The sequence below is a fragment of the Poromitra crassiceps genome (assembly GCF_964638095.1).
Source record: "Poromitra crassiceps genome assembly, chromosome: 8".
Lineage (NCBI taxonomy): Eukaryota > Metazoa > Chordata > Actinopteri > Beryciformes > Melamphaidae > Poromitra > Poromitra crassiceps.
The window spans coordinates 30,648,720-30,673,274 of NC_139629.1; the positions used below are offsets into that span (position 1 = coordinate 30,648,720).

Below are 24,555 nucleotides of genomic sequence, written 5' to 3' on the forward strand. Positions count from 1 at the left end.
TATTTCACTTAACATTGCTATTAAAACACTAGCTATGCTATTAATATGTCTGGAGTTTTTTGTAATATCAAGACAACCCTTAAAAGTGGATGGGATTTATGATTATTACGTTAAAAGAAAGGGACATTCATAAAATAACAATGCTGGAGTTACAGGTAACAAAACCATAAGTCAGTAAGGGACCGTTCGTTATTTATGAAAGGGGTCACTGGAGGAAAATAGGGGAGAGTGATGCTTTTTAAAATTTAGTCTCAGGGAGGTACACTTATTCATTTGAGTCCAGAGAAGCTTCAAGTTTGAATGGACCAAATATATATATTTATTTGATCTATTATTTATTTTTGCTGTGCTGTAGGGTGCTAGTCCAGTCCCAGCACTCGAATGAATGTCTTGCTTGCACCCGTGTTCCTGCATTTTAGACACAAAGTGGCTGATTTGGGTGGGATGTGAAATAGGCGTATATTTCAGGGTTTTCCAAGTAGAGCAGGCGTCAAGACTTCCGCTTCAGTCATATATAACATTTTGTCGGAGTGTCAATCATATTTTTCCAATCACTTGTGGAGGTTCAAGGAAAAATATATTCCGGTCAGAGAAGGGTCACCGCTTTTTAATTCAGAGTGCCCCCCCCCCCCCCCTTCTAAATAACCAACAGTCCCTAAGGAAAATGAAGGGGTAACATTTCGGTAATTATGAGAGAGAGAGATATAGAAGGTCGTTGTGTAACTGTTTTATTAGGCTACTTTAAAAAAATCATCACAAGGTACAATAGCGTAATTGGGGCAAAATAAGTGCTGGTTCACTGTAGTTAAGGAGTATGGTTGTAGTTAAGGAGTATGGTTCTCCCACAGTAACTATAGTTGGGCAGAAAATCACATCCGTCCAGTGTACTAATGAAGAATCTCTCCCTCTTTGTTGGAGTTGCCACTACATTGTTATAGTATCAAGCACTTTATATAGGGGAAGGGGGGGGGGGGGAGCAAGCAGCAGCAAGCAAAAAATATATATATATTCTGAATGTATATACAAATCAGAGTTGATATGTCATAGGAAAATAAGGAGTGATTAAAAAGCTTTGCCATTACAACTTGCGTAAGGCAGACACTTCCTTTCCCAGTTTTGTGAATGGGAAATGAAATGCAGTAGCAATGAGAAAATAGAGGTGAAAAACAAACAGTAATCAGACATTTTAAAAGCACATATTGGACCTTGATTTTAGGCACAATATGAGCCAATTCATTCACACCATCAGTCTCACTTATATTCTGTACATCTGCTTTACATTCAAATATACAAGACACTAGGAATTCATCACAGCAATTCACTCAGTCACAAAAGATCGCATAGAATTACAATCAACTACAAACTTTACTATACATATGTGGACTCAATAGACACTGTGCAAGGACAATTTACAAGCTGTTGTGTCATGGGATGGCCCGTGATTTCATGAACTACTTTTCCTTGTTGAAAAACCACACATAGGTGCACCTCACCTCACGCTCAAAGACAGTCACTTTATAGAAGCGGCTGCACTGCTTAAAAATGTAACTACGGTAGTGATTGCAACAGAGTTCAGTTCATACAAATGTTCATCATGGTCTCTGTGACATTACTTCTCAATGATCTTCAACCAAATTCCATTTGCAAAATCATTTGGTGGTCCTGCTGCAACTAACCCTATGAAAAGCTGACTTCAAACATGGCTCAGATCAACATTGTCAACAGCATTTTGTGCACCTTGCTTGTAGTCACTCCTCCGGACATACAAGGGTTGAAAACAAAGTCCAAAGTCATTTTTTGGGGGTCTGAAATTGGTCTAGGAAAGCATAGAAATTAACCATTTCAAAAGAGCAAATTAATTTGTAGAATATTCATTCCTGTTTATTAATTTGAGCTAAATGTCCAAGATATTAATTATGCTAAACTAAAATGAACATTTCATAGCATGTTGAAACTCACAATGTGGAAGTAGCTCAAGTGTCAAATGATTTACAAGTCTGATAATTTCCAGTTTTATTGAAAATGCTTTTTGCTATAACATATTTTATTTGGTTAGCTGCTTGGTTCCAAAGAAAATTTGAACAAGCAAACAATGATCTGATGGCATCTTACATGTACTCGCATGCAGCTAATACCAAGTGCAATCATTTTGTAGAATTATATATATATAGCGAATGTCAACGCCAACTGTACCGAACCACGTAGACAACACACGGGTGAGGATACACTCCAGGCATAGCTGCATGATGCAAATGTACTCTGCAAGTGTTCCGTTCCTGAGCACGGTACACATTTTGTAATGTGAAAGCTGACCAGCGGGGGAGAGGGGAGGGGGCAATTCTCTTGTTAAAGGAACACTCCGCCCATTTTCAACCAGCTTTGTATCATTAGAACATCAGTAGTATATCAGAAAACTGTAAACTGTTTTGAAGTCTGTCATTTAATTTGACAGTTATTGAGTGTTAAAGTGTGGACCAGTGACATCACTGGTCCACACTAACTCAAATTAATAACTCATTCACTCAAATCAACTCTCAATAACTGTCAAACTAGATGAATGACAGAATGTTTGACAGTTATTGAGAGTTGATTTGAGTTAATGAGTTAGTAATTTGAGTTAGTGTGGACCAGTGATGTCACTGGTCCACACTTTAACACTCAATAACTGTCAAATTAAATGACAGACTTCAAAACAGTTTACAGTTTTCTGATATACTACTGATGTTCTAATGATACAAAGCTGGTTGAAAATGGGCGGAGTGTTCCTTTAAGCTGTGACATAGTGGCGCATTCCTTTATCGCAAAATAACTGGGATGTGGAGGCTAAATGACGTCACATCCGTTTTGTTAGCATTCCATTTGCAGAAAACTTGAGCTGGGAAGTTCACTGTTCATTGGTCAGATCCAGTCGCTAGCCTGGCTAGCCACCAAGAGTCCAGGAAGTGTCTTATAAAAGTATATTTAAAGCTATAACATTCTCCTCTAAACTGCATTAGAGGAGGACTGAATCTCAATGTAAATACATAATTACTATGTCATACAGAGTCCGAAATATTCAGTCCTCTAATGCAGTTTAGAGGATAATGTTATGGCTTTAAATATACTTTTAGAAGACACTTCCTGGACTCTTCATTCAATTTGGTTTATATAAGCTGTTATAATTATTATATAGTGGATGAGGAGTGGTGAAATTCCATTCTACAACAACTGGCGTCACGATACAGTATATCTACGGCAGTGCGGGTAAATCTGAATTGATTTCATAATTCATTACCGAGCCGTCTGATATTAAAATAATCTGAAATGGTTTGCATCTTTTGCTGTCTAAAAAGATGATCTACAAAAAGTTATGTTAAGTTTAAAAAAAAATATTCATAAAAAAGTATCTAAAAAGATTCACGGGATCCGACCATAGTTGTTGAATGAGGCGAATGAGGAGCGGTGCTGCTTGGCCCCAGAGGTGAACGTCTGTCGTCAAGTCTTAACAACCCAACCGTACCCGGGCACCGCATGAAACGGAATGAAAGCAATCGTTGCCAGTGAGAAAGCACCCATATAAGTTACTATTGATAATCAGAGTATTTGAGCATAATAGCCTACAATTCTCACTATTATGACATTTTCTATTTTTGAAAAGTTATTTTACTTTTTTGTTAATGTGATAAAACCCAAATGGAATACTTTATATACAATTATAACTTTAACAGGAAAAAAGATAGTACATTAACTGGAGGTAACCAGAGGTTATTAGATTTACATGAAATGCATTGCATTGCATTCTTATCTCCCAGACGCACGCCTTTTTGTTCTGTAGTGGAACTGTAACCCTGCCATCACATTGACAGCAATGTTTATTTCCTCGTCTTAACATCCATCCAGTTGAGCAGCTGAGGCAATCCTTTGAATTGCATTGACTGTAAAATCAAAATTTACATTTTGTCCATTTCTCAGACAGAACAAGGAAGAAATTACTGGACTTTTAGTAGGCTAAGTGATGACAGGACGCCTCTGTCTCTCTGAAAGTGTCTCTAAATGCAGTCTAGAATCCACAGCAAAAGAAAGAAAGGTGGTTAACAAGAGATGGTCAGTGTGTTTCTGTGGGGAACATTTTGGTAGTGTTGTGTACATCTACAAAGGTCAAGTGCAGGATTGGAAACCATTCTGAGCAACTTCAACCATTGTTCTTAACCAATTGTTAATGTGTGAACTATTTTTTATTCAAGAAAACAAAAGCCACTGAACTGTCACCCTACCCATCCAGCCCTCCTATGATGACTCACACCCACAGCCCTATCAAAAATATTTATTGTTAAAATACATCCAACTGTTCATCCATCCCCACATTTTGCCACATCTCCACTTCTATATTCTACGGTGCTAATATCACTGTAATGTATTGTATTGTAATGCATTTCTTCCTTCTATTGAGTGAAACGACCTCATGGTAAAATAGAGCAATATCATACAGTAACACTATACTCATTTCACTTCTCTTCAGTGGCAACCTATGCAATGCAGATAGATATTGAACGTGCATATGCAGTGTTATGTTTAAATGACTACTTCCAAGGCTTTTACTGTCACTTTCCACTGTATGAGCACTACGCTTGTATACTGTGTTACTATGCATATTGATGATAAGTGTGTTACTACTGTATGCATATTGATGATAGTGTGTTACTATGCATATTGATCAGACGTCTCTGCACCAAGGCCACCAAGATTAATTGCTGTACATTAACTGTACTCATTAAATAAAGTGATTTTGATTACAACAACTTTTACAAAATTTGGAATACATTTTGTATTTTTACAAGCCTGGGAGTCACAATTTTCTAATTCCCATAAAGCATTTAGGACTTTCATGAACGTCCAAACCCTGAGCAGGTATTATTTCTGAACTAATACCAAAGTGACCCAAGATTACAAGTACACATATTTTCTCCTCCTAACAGCTACAAATTCCAATAATCCTTGAATTGTATCTAGAACAGAGGTGTCAAACTCATTTGAGTTCACGGGCCACATGCGACCCAATTTGGTCTGAAGTGGGACAGACAAAGGAAATCTTAATTATGCATAATAACCTATAAATAACAACACCTCCAAATGTTCCTGTTTCATGTAAAGAATGACAGGTACATGTTCACATACTGTAGGGTTATCTCAGCTAGCATACAAATGATCAAATACTGTCTGTAACTGTGCATAATGAAATGCCTAATGAAAATAGTTCTAATAATAATAATAATAATCATTCATTTATTTAATAAAGCGCTTTTCAATGACCCAAAGAGGCTGACACAGTATGAGTACATAAAGAAACAAGATAACAACAGGCAACAGATACAAGTAACAATTAACACATGGATCGGGGATATATGGAAACAGAGGGGAGGGAGGGAGAGTGTGGGAGGGACAGGGGTCAGACAGAAGAGAGGGAAGTGGAAAGAGGGTAGGAGGCGAGGTAGGAAGAGGTGGTTAAGGGTAGAGGAGGGTGTACGCTTGGGAGAACAGGTAGGTTTTGAGTCGGGATTTAAAAGTGCAGAGTGAAGGTGAGCCTCTGATGGGCTGGGGGAGGGAGTTCCAGAGTCGGGGTGCAGCTCTGCTCGATCTCCAAAGCTTTTCAGTCTGGATGGTGGAACGATGAGGGGAACAGTGGATGAGGATCGGAGGGTACGGTTAGGGCGATGGAGGAGAAGGAGGTCAGTCAGATAAGGGGGGGGCCAGGCTATGGAGGGCTTTGAAGGTGAGGAGGAGTAGTTTGAAATGAATGCGTTCTTTGATGGGCCATTTAGTGATGAATATAGAAAACATGAATAGGCTACTTAATATTTAACTTGCTCCTGAAACCTGGTGCCTCTTAGCCTTCAAGTACATCAAATTGGACTGAAGGACTTCTCTGTACAATTTTCACACTTTGCAAAGTCATTCTGTGGGCCGGATTGGACCCTCTGGCGGGCCGGTTCTGGCCCCCAAACATATGGTTTGACACCCCTGATCTAGAAGATACGTAACAATTTTCATTCAACTGACAAAGTTGAACTTTAATATGAGTCATATTTCATATTCTTTGCTGGTGGTGGAAGACAACACCGTCTCTCCACCAGTAACCTTCTCCTTGGTGGTGGAAGACAACGCAGTCTCTCCAGCAGTAACCTTCTCCTTGGTGGTGGAAGACAACACCGTCTCTCCACCAGTAACCTTCTCCTTGGTGGTGGAAGACAACACCGTCTCTCCACCAGTAACCTTCTCCTTGGTGGTGGAAGACAATGCAGTCTCTCCAGCAGTAACCTTCTCCTTGGTGGTGGAAGACAACGCCGTCTCTCCAGCAGTAACCTTCTCCTTGGTGGTGGAAGACAACGCCGTCTCTCCAGCAGTAACCTTCTCCTTGGTGGTGGAAGACAACGCCGTCTCTCCAGCAGTAACCTTCTCCTTGGTGGTGGAAGACAACGCCGTCTCTCCAGCAGTAACCTTCTCCTTGTCTACAAGTGGAACATGGGAAAAAGACGCCAGCAGCTGCGTTTCACAACCCTCGCTACTCTGGGATGTTTGCAGCAGCTCGTTGCCGCTTACAGCATCCTGAGCAGGCAGAGCTGGACGTAATGTCACAGGATCTTTCTTTGGGTGCTTTGTCAGCACTACGTGACCTTGAGCTTCCTGTGCGGGGGACTCTGGCACTTTGTGACTTTCGGTACCAAGCTGTAAAGTCTGCTTGACCCCTTCGCTTTCTGCGGGATCTGGGAATAATGTGAGAAGCTTCTCGCTGGTCTGTTGGAGAGCTCTGGATCCAGGAGACCATTGGTGGTCCTCTGTGGTGTTAGCTGGTTGTAGGGAACAAGTAGCTGTGGGCTCTGGCGACTTACTTCTTGCTGCGCCATGTGCGGACGGAACTTCAGGACTACACTGGAGGGCCTTGCCTGGGGATGCACCGCTCACTGAGGCAAACAAAACGAGAATGGTCATAACAGCCAGGTAAAAGAGAGACATTCCACTCATATTCAATGTGCTTATTGTATATCAATGATCTGCAAATGTAACCATGACAAAGCATTTACCATTGGACTTCTCAAGGAGCTTTTTGCCTTGCGTGAATGGACAAGGCAGGACCTTAGCCGGAGTATAAGTGTTGAGAGGGGCTTTCTTCACAGCTGTTGAATGTAGAAGACAGTATTCCAAATAGTCAATATTAATTAATTAAAGCTGGGATAGGCATTGTTTTTAGAACCATTTGGTAATATCCAATAATCTCTTTACATGCTGACAGCTATCAATAAATCCAATGCTCTCAGCAAATCTTGAAAAACTTGAATCTTTACAGCCAATCAGGGCAGCTCTCAGTCTAGTTCTGACCAGCCTGCAAACTTCAGAGAGAAATCTAACCTATGCACAAATGAGACGAGATGAGCCAAACAGCCAGAATCCTAACTGAATACTGGGACTGGAATTAAATTGTTGTATAAGGAAGAGTTATTTTCCCCACTGCACAACACATCTTCATCAAGAAGGAGCCACATTCAAGTAACTCAATCAACCCAACTATGGCTTTGCAACAGTGGTAGCTAATCTATGCATGACAAAACATATTTAGTTTGGCAGCAAATATTTCAGTAACAACTACACTGAGCTAGCAGAGCTGTGTTTTGCCTAAAGGGGTTGGAATTTATGAAGTTTGCCAGAGACAATGCTCTCTCTCCAATGCAGAGTGAACCTCGCCTGACCAGCATTTATATTACAGCCTGTTATCGCGATGGCTAATCTACACTGACAAAAAATAGTTTTGCTGGCGAATGATTTAATAACAAGTATGAGCAACCAGAGTTGTACTTTGCATACAAGATTTTAGTTTATGGAAGGGAGGGCGCAGAGAGCTGCCTGGCAACTTGCATATTATGATGATACATTAACGGATACAGACCGGGAGAGGCTGAGATGTTCAAGGAGGAATCATGGGATTTGGCAATGGAGGCCAGGAAGTCATCCACCTGCTTCAGCGAGAGCGAGTTGTGCAGGGTCTCCAAAGGGCATATGGATGGAACCATGGAGTACAGCTCAAAACCTAGGGCGAAATGGCAGCAAGCGATAAGCTTATGCAATACTACAAAAAATAAAATAAAATAAACAAACAAATAAATAAATAAAAGTGTATAATACGCTTTCTTAATTGTTGACCATCAATGATTTTGAACCAAGCACTGGGGTAATTAAGTCAGCATACAAAATCATAGCATTTTCATAATGACATCAAGCTAAAACAATTTAAAAACTCCAGATTGAGGTGGCTACTGTTGGAAGCAGGCAATGAATGACAGAAATACTGTCACCAAGACTGAGACGATCACCAAGGACACGAACCACTCGCATAACAGCCTGTTCTCCCTGTTGCCCTCAGGGAGAAGATACAGGGTCCTGAAAGCACGCACAAGCAGCTTGCAGGACTCCTCAATAAATAAACCCTCAATAACCCGGATTATTGACATTTGCACACCTCCCTGCACACCTGGACACTTTAAAAAAAATATACATTCCATCTCATTCTATTTAATACCCTTACTACCTATTTATTACCGTTCGTATTTTAGTGTTGCCACAACCTTGTCTGTAACGGAGCCTATACAGCATAAGAATTTCACACGTGCGTACTTGTACTACGGAGTGACAATAAAAAATCTTGAGATGAATGAGTGCTCACTTACCCGACTGACATACTTTTTTTATTGTAATTATTTAAAAAGTAAACAGGAGTGATCATAAATAGTTAAATTATTGTAGGGGATATACAATATGAGTATTATACCCTGGTACACTGACTTTATGATTATGGATCCAGCAAAAACTAGTTATACTTGAGCCTAGGGCATTATCAATCTGTTAGGTCGCTCAGTACAAGCCGAGCAGATTCAGTGAAAACAATGGCAGAGTTATGTTAACATGAACAAATTACCGTAAGTAATTAATATCATGTATAAACTACAGCATAAATGTTGCTTGTCTAAGTGTAGTTGCAGACTGAATTTCAACCCACGTAGACCGACCTCCATAATCATATCTGATCAGCCCGTGTCGTCAGTCAAGTATGACATCAGTTAAGATGTATGACGTCGGTTATGACGTCAGTTGTCGCCAGTTTCATCCTAGTATATTTCAATCATGAGAGACTGGTTGGTAGGTTTAACAAGATACTTTATTTATCAAATGGCATGCATGGCAAGTACTTTGCCATGACTCCATTGTAAGATGGCGCTCCTCTTGAGGCGAGAGGAGGGCTTCTGTATGAGCTAGGATAGAAGAAGGATTCTCTATCCTACCTAATCAGATGCCCCCCTCCCACCTCAAGAGGGGCATCATCTTACAATTACGTCTTACATCTTACGAGTCATACGCCAAAGTAGCTGCCATGCCATGCCATTTGTTGAATTTGTTGAATAAAGCCGCTTGTTAAATCTTAAAAAACTGGTCTCTGGTCTCTCGTGGGTTGAAATGTTAATCTAACATTTCTAAAGTAAATATAAATGTAAAAATGTAAAATGCTTTTTGACATTTTCCAACCCTTAAAGTCCCTGGAAACCAAAATCCACAAAAACGTTCTAACTATGTTATTTAGGGTCTTATGTTAGTAATTGTGTGCCTCCGAAATTATTATACATTACTTTCAACCCAAAGCCTTAAAATCGACACTTTTCTACAAGATTCTACAAGGTACTTCCTCATTGAAGAGAGCAGTGCGCGAGGTGCTAAAATGCAGGAGCTTATGACGTCATAAGCTCTATATAACCTTTGTACACGCGCGCAATCTGCACCCACCCTCCTTTTGTCCGTTCTTTGCCCCCAGTGACAGTGCTCCCTCAGTGTCTGTCTGCCTCCCTCCCACTCTGTGCCGAGCGCTATGCTGCTCTCTCTCTCTCTCTCTCTCTCTCTCTCAGGACTAGTGTGAGAGAGAGCACAGAGAGAGACACACAGCCTGGTGACGCGAGGTTACTCACACATACACACACACACTGGCGCTGTGCAGTCGCACTCTCCCTCTCCGAGCAACGAACACACACACACACACACACGGTGTGTGTGTGTGTGTTCGACACACTCGATCTCTCTTTCTCTCTTTCTCCGTTTCCCTCCCCCCCTCTCTCGCTCTCTCCGAGAGACAGAAATTTCCCTGCTGCAGACGGGACACGCCCACACAGTCCGCGGGAGAAAATACACTCTAAAAAATAATTGATTCTCATGAGTTTTGCCATGACTGTCAAACCTAAATTTATATACTTTGCGACGTTCATCATCTTTCAAATTTGGCTGGTGGCTTATTAACATAGGGTCCTGTGATGTGATGAACTCAAAATGCAAAAATAATAATAAAATATTTCTGGTTTCCAGGGACTTTAATGTTAATTGAGAGATACAACCACTTCATTTCGTTTCAACTTTAACTGGTGATCCCTGTGAAGGAGAGGTCACCAATTGTGCTGTTCTGCCAGCGTCCATCAATTAAATTGCATTGGAGAGAAGGCTTTTACACAATTATGGCATAAAATGGCGCCACTCCTCTTCACTGGGAGTAGCCTACTGTATTTAAAGGTATTTACTTCAAAAAACCATCTAACCCCTAACCCTAATCCCTCAGTCTCATGGCGAACAATAGAGGAAAACATTGCACTTCCTCATTGCTTACAAGATTTAAATTATTCTAATTTGCCTCTTAAACATTTTAAAACCAAACTAGGCCCCATAATGTCTTTCCTTTTATCAACATGGTACTTAGTAGAGAAAGCTACACACTCTCACTTAAAGTGGCACACAAATAGTCCCATTTTCCACAATAATGCTCTTCTTTCAGGTGGGGTCCCTTTTTCTTTTCCTCAATGGAGTAGTAGAGGTATTCATGTTCTGTCTGATGTTTGTAATGAGGAGGGTCTCAGATCATTCAATGACCTGCGAATAACACATGATTTACCTGGCTTTTCTTTCTTTTTATAACTCAGATCTTCCATGCGTGCTTATGGTGTGCCCTGGGGGAGTCCTCTGTGTACACATACGCTTCATGTCATACTAAATGTAGGTGCACAGTCCAGTGGTTTGGTTTCTAAGCTCTATAATTTGTTACTGACGACCTCTTATGGTCAACTTGCAGTACAACAAGTGTGGGAAAGAGACCTTGGCCTCGACGAGGGGGAGGTGGATTGGGCTACGGTGTGGGACAGTGTGGACAGGACATCCAAAAACCCAAATCATTTTAACTTTTTGCATAGATTACATCTTACTTCTAGAAAACGTCACCTCATGAAAATTATACCCACCCCAATTTGTCAATTATGTGATCTTGACCTTAGGGGCACCTTTATGCATATGTACTGGGAGTGCCCTGGGGTGTCCTCTTTCTGGGAAATGGTATCTTCTACTCTGTCAGATCGTTTGGATGTGTCTGTACCTTGTTGCCCTAGATTGTTGATTCTGAATGACATCTCACCTCTTTGTCGATATCTAAGTCTCATATTTTATTCGCAGGTCTAACAGCTGCAAAAAAAAAAACTTGCTTTAAGAACATCCTCCATATGGAATTATCTATAGCTCGAATGCATGGGCTAGTGAAAAAACTGTTGACCTGGGCCTCGGCTGCGGCTGCTATCGAACAGCTATTGACCTGAACTTGTATTAGATTAGTACTACCATGTTTTATTTCACATGAACTAACATTGGGTTGGGAGGGGAGGGTTCAGCACGCCACTCGGATGGGAGGGTGGGTCTGCTTTTCCCTTTTCTTTTCTTTTTCTTTTAATTTCTATTTTAATTTGATTTGTTGTCCTACTATGAGGACCACCTGACTCTGTCATTGTAGTATCCATTGCTTTTTTCCTTGTGAAAAAAAAAAAAAAAAAGATCAATTGCAAAGGAAAAATAGTATCTCATAACATGACAAAAGCAGTGGGAAATGATCTACATTGACAGTAACGGAATGCATAAAATGAGCAAAACAATAACACTGGAATTGTCTGTTAACACCAATTTGTTACACCAAGAAGTGTTGACACGATTCTATAATGGAGCGGGCACATATTTTTGACCATAACTTGTATATTAAGGGCGATCTCTTTTTGAAGACTTGGTGAAGACTCTCTGGGATTAAAAACCCTCCCAGCAGGACAGAGATTATTTGCTTCTCTTCTGGGAAGCCATTGCCTCAGGCTGAGCTATCATCACTGTGGGCAACAATTAGAGAATGAGGCAGAATCACCAGAGTGAGGAACAAAGAACAGGAGCTAGTAATTACACTAACTTAACACGTGTATTACTATAATGTATCATCTACTATAAGAAAACAGGCAAGTAAAAAAAGAAGACAAGAATGTTCCATCAGTCAACAGGCAAAAGCAACAGACCAAACAAACCAAATGAGTGAAACTCAAATGAGGAAAAACTTGTAATCTCATGGGGTTTTGTATCCACAGCACGAGGAGTGATGAGCACAGTGATGTACTGTAGATGTGTAGCATAGTGGAATTTTTTTAAATCTTTTGAATTTTGAAGAAGCACATCTGTCCAGTTACGGTATGTTAATGTTCCTTGATTTATTTTACCTGAATATTTGGTAAGATTTTTGTCTGAATAATCCCCCACTGTCCACTGAATCAAACACAGTGATGAAACTTTTAGTGCTTCTCTACAGAGTATGGTCTTAACTTGCCTTATTTTAAGTAGCCTACTGAAGAGGTATATTTTACTATGGAATAACGTAGGTTTAGTATGGACAAAAAAGTGCTGCTTTTAAAGCCAAGCTTTTGAGAAATAAAAACAGAAGGTATAATGTACCTGCAATGATTCATGTGAAGTAGGATTTCAACAACTTATTCCAGCATAATCTGGAATATGACTAGAAAAAATAATTTTAGGAAAAGAGGTGTGCTGTGGATGAATGTGTATGAATGGTGTACACAGCAAATCTAGTTAGGCTCTGAGGTTGAAGAGTACAAGGTTATAAGGAGGGGGAGCAGGAATTGAGGACTCTATGGTAAAGGCTATAAAGGAAGTTGAGCTACAGAAACAGAAATAGCTACTAGAGCTACTAAAGAACACCAAACTGCATACAGACAAGAAAGAAATGGGTAAATTAAACTTGATTAAAAAACACTTACCACAGAACATACTGGAAAAGACTGACCCATTTAGAAAAGCAGATAAAACAAAAACAAAAACAAACAAAAATAGATCTCAAAATTAACAAACTTCCAAAATGTTAATTTACAAATTAGATCCAAAAAACAATTGAATGGTGCCAGGAATATGGAGAATAGGCAATGCAATTCCTAAAAACGGAGATCTATTATTAATTTAAAACAATAGTAACGTATAGAAGTAAAGGCAATTATACAAATCTTTTCCATGGTGCAAAGAGAATATCCCTCTGTGTCCACCCCTATTCTGGTCCTTTAAATTTCCATTTCCATATACTATATACCGATATATATATATACATATACTATATACCGGTATATATATATATATATATACCGTAAATTCCGGACTATAAGGCGCACCGGTGTATAAGCCGCACCTGCAAAGTTGACTGTTTTTTACATATATAAGCCGCACCGGACTATAAGCCGCGGGTGTTTTAATGGTATTTTTTTTTTTTTTTTTTGTGTTTTAATGTTTAATTACCATATGTAAGGGTTCATGCACAGAGGGGATTGTCGGGAAAGAGATGGCTGTTTGAGGAAGCTCCCATTTATTAACATTTCAACAAAACAACATAACACAACACCACCTGTGTTGTTTTTTACAGTGCACACAGTGTCCGCGGTGTGGTGAAAAGAGGGCAAGAGAGGAAATTAAAACAGAAGTGGATTTATAGTTAGAAAGAGTGCTAAAAAAGAGAGATTTTTTTTTTTTTTTTTGGAAAAAATCCATAGATAAGCCGCACCGTTATATAAGCCGCAGGGGCCAAAAAAGGCCAAAAAACGGGAAAAAAGGTGCGGCTTATAGTCCGGAATTTACGGTATACATATATATATTTAAACATTTTAAATGTACTACACTAAGGTACTGTACCTTGTATCAGTAGGCTCTATTTGAAAACATCAATCTACTAATCAAAGTCGCAAGACTCATTTTAAAAGACACCAATTACCAACCAACTGTCAATTTCTGGGAAAATGACATTGAATGTTACCAACATCTGGGGCAATGGTACCAATAGCACTTTAAGAATAATGGCAGCATTAAAAATCTTGGAGAAAAGCAGCTAGTTTGGCCAGTCACCCATTCTATTCTACACCATGGCACCCATTCTATTCTAAAGCATTCACCCATTCTATTCTAAAGCATGGCACCCATTCTATTCTAAAGCATTCACCCATTATATTCTAAAGCATGGTACTAGGGGTGTCACGATACACTCAGTTCACGATACGATACGTATCACGATACTGGGTTCACGATAACGATACGATACGATACGATTTTAACAATATTTTTTTAAACTTGAATAATGACAATATATGACTGGAAAAGTAGTATTTTATTTGAAATGCACAAATACAAAACATGCTGTTGTGGGAAATTGTTATTACAATAACAACTAGAAAAAACATGAGATTGGAGATAAGGCTTATCTTGAAATAGAATGAGTTACACCGTCACTTAGATTTACTTTGAACTAAAAGGTTTCTCAGCAGTATAAATTCTCATTATGCATCTTCAGTTTTTCCTTTCAAGTAAACAGTTTTGCCAGAAACTCAATTGAATGGTTTCTCTCCTGTATAACTTCTCATGTGTCTCTTCAGAGACTTGTTCAACTGAACTACTTTCCACACATTGAACTTCAACAAACAAAGACGTTTCTTTGTCTATTTTTGAAAAAAAAAAAAAAAAAAAAAAAAAAAAAATTTTTTTTTCCCCCCACGATATGAGATTTCATCTCAACGATACATATCGTGACGTTTTACTATCGCGAAATTTCGTGGGACGATATATTGTGACACCCCTACATGGTACCCATTATATTCTAAAGCATGGCACCCATTCTATTCTAAAGCATGGCACGAGTAGGACAGGGGGACTTTCCAGATGATCTGAAGAAGCACATGGTGCCTACGGGTTGTGTGAGTATTCAGCAGTCCCAATGTCCGCATTTGCATTAGGGATGCGCAATATGGATTTTTTTCAACCGATACGTTAACCGATAAATATCTGCTTCTCCTGGCCGATAACGATACGATATTCCAATAATTATTATAATTACATTTCTTTTATAATTATATATAAAAAAGTTCTTAAACCTGTATTTTATGCACACCTGGGGTAAAAACAGAAGAAGCCAAAAGGCAGATGTAGTGAGCATAGCTCTGACCTAACCTCGCGTCACCAGGCTCTCCTGGTACAGGCAGGAAGACAGAAGACGACCCGCGCCTCGTTCCGGTGGATCTTCCGCTTTGTCACGCACAGAAGGATGCTTTTATATGGTGTTAGTTGATTTGATTTTTGTAGCTACATAGCTAGATACTGCGAATCACATTTATTTACATTACTATGACGCCCTGTTTTCAGAGCAGAATTGTTTTTTGGGGCCGTTCCCGCGACGCGCGTGAGTGTAGGCAGCGCTAGCTGAGCTAACACTCGCTAGCCACAGCAGCTAACGTAAATGTAAACAAATCCGCTGCATCCTCGCCAGGTTTGGTTTAACGTAATGCCAGCTCAGACATTTCCCCTCCTCTCGGAAGCCGTGCGGGACATGGATTGAAAATTGCAATAGCGTTGTGATCATCTATAACGGTGAAAAACAGCCACACTGGCAGCAGCCATGTTTTGCCCTAGGCAGCGCTGCAGTCGCAGCTGTGACATCACGAGACAACAATATGCTCCGTTTCCGAGGCAAAAACAAAGCCCCATGGCGTCGTATTATCGGCTCTTATTTATGGGGGAAAATGTAATTATTGGAATAATAAATAATAACGCAAAATGGCCATATTGGCCGATAATTTATTGGTCCGATAATTATCGTGCATCCCTAATTTTCATTCCATGTGCTTTCAGAGTTAGCGGAATCATGGGAGGCAGAAAAAGTAACCAAAATAAAGTGGATGAGGTAACGGTGCATCATATGGCGCTTTTCGACCGCAGAGTACCTGCTCATCTCGACTCTCCTCGCCTCTACTCACGTTTGGTAGCACCTGTTGGTGTTAACAGCAAATAGTACCGCCTTAACGGCCCACCCCCACAACTGGTTAAACTGTGTATTCACTGCAAAGAGATACTGTAGCATCCGTTTCATAGCTACCCTACTTCTCCATACATGTAACAATTAAATATACAGAACTTCCCTTAAAGCCATGGTTGTCTGTCACACCGCGCTGGTTGTGTTCTTAAAGACGAGATGAACCCAACGGAACTCAAGTAGCGCGTGGGTCGGAGTCACGTTTCAGACTGAAAGCAAAACTTGTCTGAGATGACAGGTTGAGAGGCGGGCCATAGTAGCATGTCGATGATTTCATTTGAAAATTCTGGGGACTGGATTTGGCGTTAAACAATCCTGGCGTGTTCTGCCCCCAAATCGAGTGGGATTCATTGTGTTGGCGCTACGTGAGTGGAGAACCAGACAACCCGTCTGGCAAGCGAGACTAACGCTATCCTGGAATGCAAGTTTAACGAGCCAGTTACATGTCTTTGCATTCAAAGACATTACTGTGTGCTTTATTTTGTATGTTACATACAATTGGCCAAGTTATTAGTTAGTTTATGGGCTAGAAATTCTCCCAGGTTACAGGCACGAGGCACCCATTTTCTCCAGAGAATTTTCTCCTCGAAATGAAGATTGATTGACAGCTGTCATGTCGTGATATGATTGGTTGAAAAGGAAAATTTGATAGTACTATGTGATGTCAGCAAACTGTAGATTACTGTTATGAATGAAATCTTGAAAAATGAACTTTGGATGTGAAAAAGTGTGAAAAACTAAAGAAATTCGATTTTTGTGAATTTTTTGCATACATTATTAAATAGGTATACTGAATACCCAGGTATTTGAATTAAAAGAAAAGAAAAATCTTTTTGGGTTCAGCTTGTCTACCCTACTGGTCCATCTGATGGATATTTCTTACATTCGCGTATGGGCCATTTTTTGACTACCGGTAAATGGTCTGAAATTAAGGCTAGGTATTTTTTTGGGGGTATTTTACAAAAATCATCCATATCTATTATCTTTCTACCATCCAAAGACCTTGTTTTGAAATTACACCTAAATTTAGCATTGGTCCATCAGATGGACCCATTAACTTCCATTATAAACACTTTATTGGTACTCCCAGCAAATTTTTACAAAATTAATTTATTTCATTTGTTTCAGCGGGCATCCTGGACCAAATACCTTGAAATTTGACCTTAACACACAGTGCCAGCGACGCCATATGGCGTCATTAGAAATTTACCGTAGGCTGCCAGCGACGCCAAATGGCGTCAATAACTCGAAATTGTTTTTTTGACGGGGGGGATGTCGATCTATGCCTCTTACATCGCCTCTTACAATATGAGAGCTATTGAATGTGTCTAACCTATTTTACAGAACCCTTAGGTGGCAACAGCGCACTCCAGATGAGAGAAAGTAGAGTTATCCATGAGTTAAACACACAGAAGAAGTCGTTGTGGAAAAGGAAATCGCATCGCATCCGTCCGTCCGTATGCAGCTGCTTCATTGAAGCATAACGTAGCTGTGCCCCTGCAGCAGCCAATCTGCTGTCACAATTGAGCACCTCGTGTCCGCTGCAACAGCCCATTCGCATGATCAGCCGTGGAGTTCTTAACTGGAAGCTGGTGACATACACGCGGCTGTAAAAAAGCTGGATCTAGCGGACTTTTCAGTGCTGAGCACACGCAGAGCAAACGCATTCACAGCAGAGCCGAGCAGAGCAGAGAGACACTCCTCCCACAACGGGGGGGGGGGGGGGGAGGAGGAGGGGGGGAGGTGGGGCACGCAGGACACTACAGCATACAACAGACCCAGGCAGCTGCAGCATTACATCAGAAAATATTAGCAATGAGTCAATGATGTGCTTGAAATGCTTCCTTTCACAAAAGGGTCATTATCTCAGCTCGTAGAAAAAAAGGGCTGTTTTTGGTCAAATCAAGCTACCGTAAATTCCGGACTATAAGGCGCACCGGTCTATAAGCCGCAGCACCAAAATTGACTATTTTTTTCTTATATAAGCCGCACCGGACTATAAGCCGCGGGTGTTTTGATGTTTAATTACCATATCAAAGGGTTCGTGCACAGAGAGGAATGTCGGGAAAGAGATCGCTGTTTGGGGAAGCTCCCATTTATTCAACAAAACAAGCATTACGGTAGGGTAGGCTATAGGCTATAAACTCCCATTTATTAACATTTAAACAAAATAAATACCGTAGCTATAAAAAATAAAACAATAATAATAATAATAAAACAATCCTCAAAAGGATAAAGTGCTGTAAAAACAATCAAACAATTCTCAAAAGGTTAAGGTGCAGTAAATACCGTAACTGGAAAACAAAAAACAATCCTCAAAGGATAAGGTGCTGCATGTCTCTTTTTAAGATCACATTTCAATATACCGTACGTACCGTACGTAAACATGTACCGTACTGTAATCCTTCTCTTCATCTTTTAGGTGAAGGTGCAGCAAACGGCTGTAAACATAGTCAAAGTAAAGTCACTAATCCTCGTCTTCCTCGTCTTCCTCTTCTTCCTCCGTACTGAAACCAGCAAAGTCCTCAACTTCTGTGTCGGAAAGGAACAGGTTCAGGGTGGCTTCGTCAGCCACTCCTCTCTCTCCTTCGTTGTCGCTCTCAAAACCAACGAACTCCTCTTCGTCACTGTCCGACTCGAACAGCCTCTGAAGGCCATCAGATGTGGCGGCGTCCTCCTCTTCGTCACGCAGCAGCCCAGCCTTTCGGAACCCGTTGGTGATCGTGGATGTCTTCACACTCCTCCAGGCTGTCAGGACCCACTGGGAAACTTGTGCGAAGGTTGCCTTCCTCATGCGCCCTGTTTTAGTGAATGACTTGTCACCGCTCGTCATCCACGTCTCCCACTCCATGCGCAGCGCCACTTTAAATGCCCGATTGACACTGATGTCGAGTGGCTGGAGGTGTTTGGTCGTGCCCCCAGGTATCACAGCTGGGATACTGTTGGTGGTCTTGATCGCTGCTTTGACTGACTCGGTGATGTGAGCCCTCATGCTGTCCAGGACGAGCAACGCTTTCTTTTCGTGAAAGAAACCTCCAGGGCGCTGGACGTAGCACTGGGACAACCACTCCTTCATTACAGTTTCCATCATCCAGCCTTTTTTGTTTACTTTGACGACGATACCACTTGGCATTTTCTCTTTCGGCATGGTAATCCGCTTGAAGATCACCATGGGCGGCAGCTTCGCTCCAGATGCTGTGCATCCTAGAACACAGGTGAAATTGGTTCTCTCGTGACCTGTGGTTCTCAGCGTTACCGACGATTCACCTTTCTTGTTCACAGTGCGAGTGAGTGGCAGGTCGAACGTCAAGGGCACTTCATCCATGTTGATGATCTGCTCCGGTGCGATGGAATAATCCTTGATCTTCCTCTGTGTGTATTCGCCGAAGCTCGCGATTTTCTCCTGGTAGTCAGGAGGAAGCTGTTGGCAGACAGTCGTCCGCGCCCTGACAGACAGTCCCTTTCGCTTCATGAAACGAAAGCACCAAGATGGCCCACCTAGGAAATGTTCAATCTTCATCTCGGTGGCTACCGTTTTTGCCTTCAGTCGGATCTGCACCGTGGAGACGCCTCGGCCGTCTGCTCGCTGGGTCAACACCCAGTCCTCAAGGCAATCCTCAAGCTCCGGCCATCTGCTTTTGTGGCCTCTGAAGGACTTTTTCGTTTTCTTGCACTGGGACAGTTCCTCCTGCTGCTTTTTCCAACGTCTGATCATCGATTCATTAATGCTAAGAGTACGCGCGGCTGCTCTATTCCCCTCTTTCAGTGCGAGTTCGACTGCTTTCAGCTTGAACGCTGCATCGTGAGAATTTCTTCGTACTTTCCCCATGGTGAGTGAGAGAGAGACTGCTCGACTGCCCGTCTTGTTGTGGTTCCGGGCTGATGAACTTTGCTTACCGTAATTACCATATGTAAGGGTTCACGCACAGAGGGGATTGTTGGCTGTTTGATGAAGCTCCCATTTACCGTATTAGCGTAACATTTCAACAAAACAACATAACACAACACCTTTGTGTTATGTTATGTTGCACACAGTGTCCGCGGTGTGGTGAAAAGAGGGCAACAGAGGAAATTAAAACAGAAGTGGATTTATAGGTAGAAAGAGTGCTAAAAAAGAGAGATTTTATTTTTTTATTATAATTTTTTTTCTGAAAAAATCCATAGATAAGACGCACCGTTATATAAGCCGCAGGGGCCAAAAAACGGGAAAAAAGCCGCGGCTTATAGTCCGGAATTTACGGTATCTTCTCCGGCTCATAACTAAAGAACGGAAAATGGGATCAATAAACTTTTTTTTGCAGGTGATAGAAGAGAGTCTCATCGTTATTTATATATAATTATATGACTGTTTTAAAATGCATTGCGGCCTATGTGGCACAGTACAGCACCTTTTGCCCAAGGGCCGTGGCACTCAAAGTGTTAATATCTAACATTGGAGTTGGTTGAAAATTTGGGGGAGTTACATGGTCTCAAAGTCCATTGCATAGTTGTCCCATTGGTTTCAATGTTAATTTTGCACAAAAACAAAAAAATTTTTTGACTCCCAGCTAATTTCCCAAAAAATCATTGTTTCCTTGATGTTACACATCTCACCTTGACTCAAGGGGTTAAAATTGTAGTTTCTACTGTGTTTGGCTATTTCCCCATATTCCCCCAGTTTTGGCATAGCAATCAATTCCATACAATTTACATGAAATGTAAAAAAAACTGATTCCTATGCCAAAGATGGGAAAATATTAGAAAACTGAATTTGAAAGCTAATTTGTGTGTTTTGGGGAAAATGGCTGGTAGTCCAAAACATGCGCTTTTTTGATTTCTGGCTCAAAATATGAAAAATATTATTTTTACAAAAAAAATATGAAAACCCACTGATGTCACAATGTCTGTGAAATCATCAGTGACATCATTATTGACCAAAATCATCTTATGACATCACTGATGATGTCATAGGCTAGTGATGTCATAGGTATTGTGACTTCATTCTAAGATGTATCCTGCCAATCTTTGACACTAGGCATCTTGCAGTGGTGACTTTTGTAAAACATCCCAACCTGCCCATAATATCAGACCCAAATCCAGTTTGCCTTTATGGGAAGGAAAATAATTCACTTTTTGTGTTTGTATGTCGTTTTTCATTGTACTGTACTTACTGTACACTGGCATTTGAGGGGTTAAAATTCTGAGTAAGTATGAAATGTTGATATGAGGTATTAGGGAGGAAGTTACCAATGAATTATAAACAATAAAAAATAAAAATGTATATTCATAAATGAATTATAAATATGACGGTCCATCAGATGGACCAATGGTAAATTGAGGATTTCATTTGCAAATGTACATTTCTTGAAAAACTAAAGAGTGATCAGAATAAATGTTGCTACCAATCTTTGACATATCCCAAGCCATGATAATCCCTCCAGGGGAAATCCAGTTTGACTTTATGGGAAGGAAAAAAATTCACTTTTTGTCTTTTTACTGTACTTTTTTATTTTTACTGTACTTACTGTACACTGGCATTTGAGGGGTTAAAATTCGAATAGGTATGAAATGTTGGTATGAGGTATTAGGGATGAAGTTACCAACGAATTATAAACAATCAAAAGTTAAAATTTTTTAATTAATATTTATAAATTAGTACAGTATTCCCCTTAACTCATTCAGGGCCAGTTTAGGACTGCCAATATTTAGCACAGGCCAAAGATTTTCATAATTGTTGGTCATCTTTCAAGACCCACAGTAAATTATCTATTAGCACCAGAGTGATTTGCAATACCTCAAAATGAAGATGTACGTCTCTGGGTTCACCAGGAAAAAAAAAGTGAGCTTTTAGCATGTTCTGTACTCTACTTATAGCCATTTATATACACCCTGTTTTCACCCAAAAGGTCTTTTTGAGAAAAGAAATTGCAGAAAATGGCATTTATGTACACAGCACACAATATCAGGCAGAACTCGCTCTCAATTCTTTTATTTTGAACTGTATTGACATCAGACATGTAAATATTATTCATTATGACACAAATGACAAAAAAAATATATATATATATATATGAAGTGCTTTTTTTACATTCAACAATACAGTTTGCTCAGTGTGAGTGAGTGTACAGACAGACACACAGACAGACAGACAGACAGACACACACAGACACAGACACACACACACACACGCACACACACACACACACACACGCACACACACACACACACACACACACACACACACACACACACACACACACACACAGAGAGAGAGAGTTCTCTCCACAGCTGCTGCTAGATCCCACCTCCTTCCCCATCAGCGTTTTGCCTCCTGCTGCTCGTTTCCCTCCTCTCGCTGGGAGGAATGCTGCGACACGACACAGGCTTTGGGACCAGGCGCTGCTGGAACCGGATCGATCATGTTCGTCACGGGTTTGACTAGGCAATCCAGGTTCGCCCTGCAGCAAGGCTGGCACATAGGAACGGGGTCCAGGGACCAGGATCGATCATGTTGGTCACGGGTTTGACTACCGCGGTTTCGATGTCCGCTGCTCTGCTATGGCAAGTCGATCAGCTCTGCAGCACGGCGAGGGGGCATTTCAATGGCGTTTCTCCTCTGCAACAAGGAAGCGCGTTTGTCCTCCTTTCCACCTTCTTCCTAATTTCAAACAACAGCTGCGGTATGTGTTTGATAACGTGCTGTCGGCTTCACTTTGAGGTTATGGACCCGAAACTATGTCACAGGCTGGGTAAGTGTTTCAACTATGCGCTGCACTCATAAAAACAAAAACACGTCAAACACGTCATTGGCGGGGAGGGCTATTTCTGATAACACGTCAAAGACGTCATTGGCGGTGAATGAGTTAAGGTCCATCAGATGGACCAATGGTAAATTTAGGATTTTTCATTATTGGGCTACAAGGGTTAAGTATTCCATAGTTTTCAATACAGAGGGGCTTAGTCATGTAAGAGCCTTTCATTTATCTAAGAAACTGAAACCGTCCGTCCGTTAAGAGGCCGATTTTATTTCAGAAGAGGCTGAAGGCAGCAACACAAAAGACTGCAGAAAACACAGGAGAGTGAAAATCATACTCGAAGAGGGTAAGCTAACTTGGGAGCTAACATTATCATATGGCGCGATGGCGATTCTCTCTGACCAATCAGTAGTTTGCAGTGTTTTCATGTCACCTTTTGGTATGGCCTCAGCTCGACTGAGGTGGTACTCAATAAAAGTATGGCCTCAGTTTGCTACTTGCCCAGTAGAAAACCCCAAAACGGCGAGTAGATTCAAGTAGAGTAGAGTTGAGCTCGTAGCGTGTGGTCGAAAAGCACCATTAATTAACAAAAGCAAACATACCATTGGTCGGGTGTCGCGCAAATGAGATAGAAAACCTTTTTACACCGGAACCACGCGTGGCCTCTGAGAAAGAGAAACACAGGCACCTGAAATGTACAATAACTAGCAGAGACGACTTAAGAGAAGACAAAACACAACAAGTGTTAGATGGCATGCAGGAAGGAAGGGTGGGGAAAAGACAACTCAGACCAAGGACTTGCTTTAGTGGTGAGGTTCCCTCAGCCAATGCCAGAGCAAAGAGGGTCAAAACCAAGCCAACAGCTGATGCTAACCTTTGATGTTTGTGGAGTTCATCTCTACTGGTTTTGTGTTTTTGTTGCGGGTTGAATATACCTTTACTTGCAAAAAATACTATTTTATTGCAAATACTACTGACTACAGCATCATCTGTTGTATAACGATTAATTAGGCCTTAAATGCCCTCAAATCAAAGACGGGATTTTGAGGAAATTTACAAAATCCTTAGCTTAAAGGAACACTCCAGCGATTTTCAACCAGCTTTGTGTCATTACAACATCAGTAGCATATCAGAAAACTGTCAACAGTTTTGAAGGCATTCATTTAGTTTGACAGTTATTGAAAGTTGATTTGGGTTCAGTTGTGGAGCAGTGATGTCATTCATGAACAAACAACAGTTTTCTGATATACTACTGATGATGTAATGATACAAAGCTGGTTGAAAATTAGCGGAGCGTTCCTTTAACCGGTTTACTACAATGAACTGAGACAGTATTTCCAACAGCTACTGTAACAGCCATTCAGATTAATACAAAAGTCAAATCATCACCATATTAACTCATCTACCAAACGAGTTTCCTACTACAGCAAAAACTATGAGAAGTGTGGTGGTGCTAAATTAAGTGATATTCAGATGAGGAAGATGCGGTAAAAGCATGTTAGTCACTTAACATCAGCATTCCTTCAGTGCACCATGAAAGGCATTAGCAGTTAGAAAGCTTCACACAATGGCACTAAAGCATCATCATTTTGTTTGAATTAAAGAAATTTCATT

The 24,555-nt window shown here is 40.7% G+C and overlaps 2 protein-coding genes across 2 annotated transcripts in view; one reads left to right on the forward strand and one right to left on the reverse strand.

Annotated features, from left to right (window-relative positions):
* The first annotated feature begins 4,275 nt into the window (after positions 1-4,275).
* Positions 4,276-6,663, forward strand: LOC310780455 (uncharacterized protein). Its single transcript, XM_083641035.1, has 2 exons — positions 4,276-4,641; positions 4,674-6,663. The coding sequence occupies exon 2, from the start codon at positions 6,053-6,055 to the stop codon at positions 6,584-6,586; it is 534 nt and encodes a 177-aa protein (XP_083497161.1). The 5' UTR covers positions 4,276-4,641; positions 4,674-6,052; the 3' UTR covers positions 6,587-6,663.
* ppip5k2 (diphosphoinositol pentakisphosphate kinase 2) overlaps positions 6,642-24,555 on the reverse strand; it is a gene marked incomplete at both ends in the record, with an annotated part of 86,684 nt that continues 68,770 nt past the window's right edge. The window contains 6 exons of the mRNA XM_083641162.1: positions 6,642-6,660; positions 6,800-6,938; positions 7,059-7,151; positions 7,919-8,059; positions 13,128-13,148; positions 23,544-23,606. Coding sequence (XP_083497288.1) covers positions 6,642-6,660; positions 6,800-6,938; positions 7,059-7,151; positions 7,919-8,059; positions 13,128-13,148; positions 23,544-23,606 — 476 coding nt within the window. The remainder of the gene's footprint in view (positions 6,661-6,799; positions 6,939-7,058; positions 7,152-7,918; positions 8,060-13,127; positions 13,149-23,543; positions 23,607-24,555) is intronic.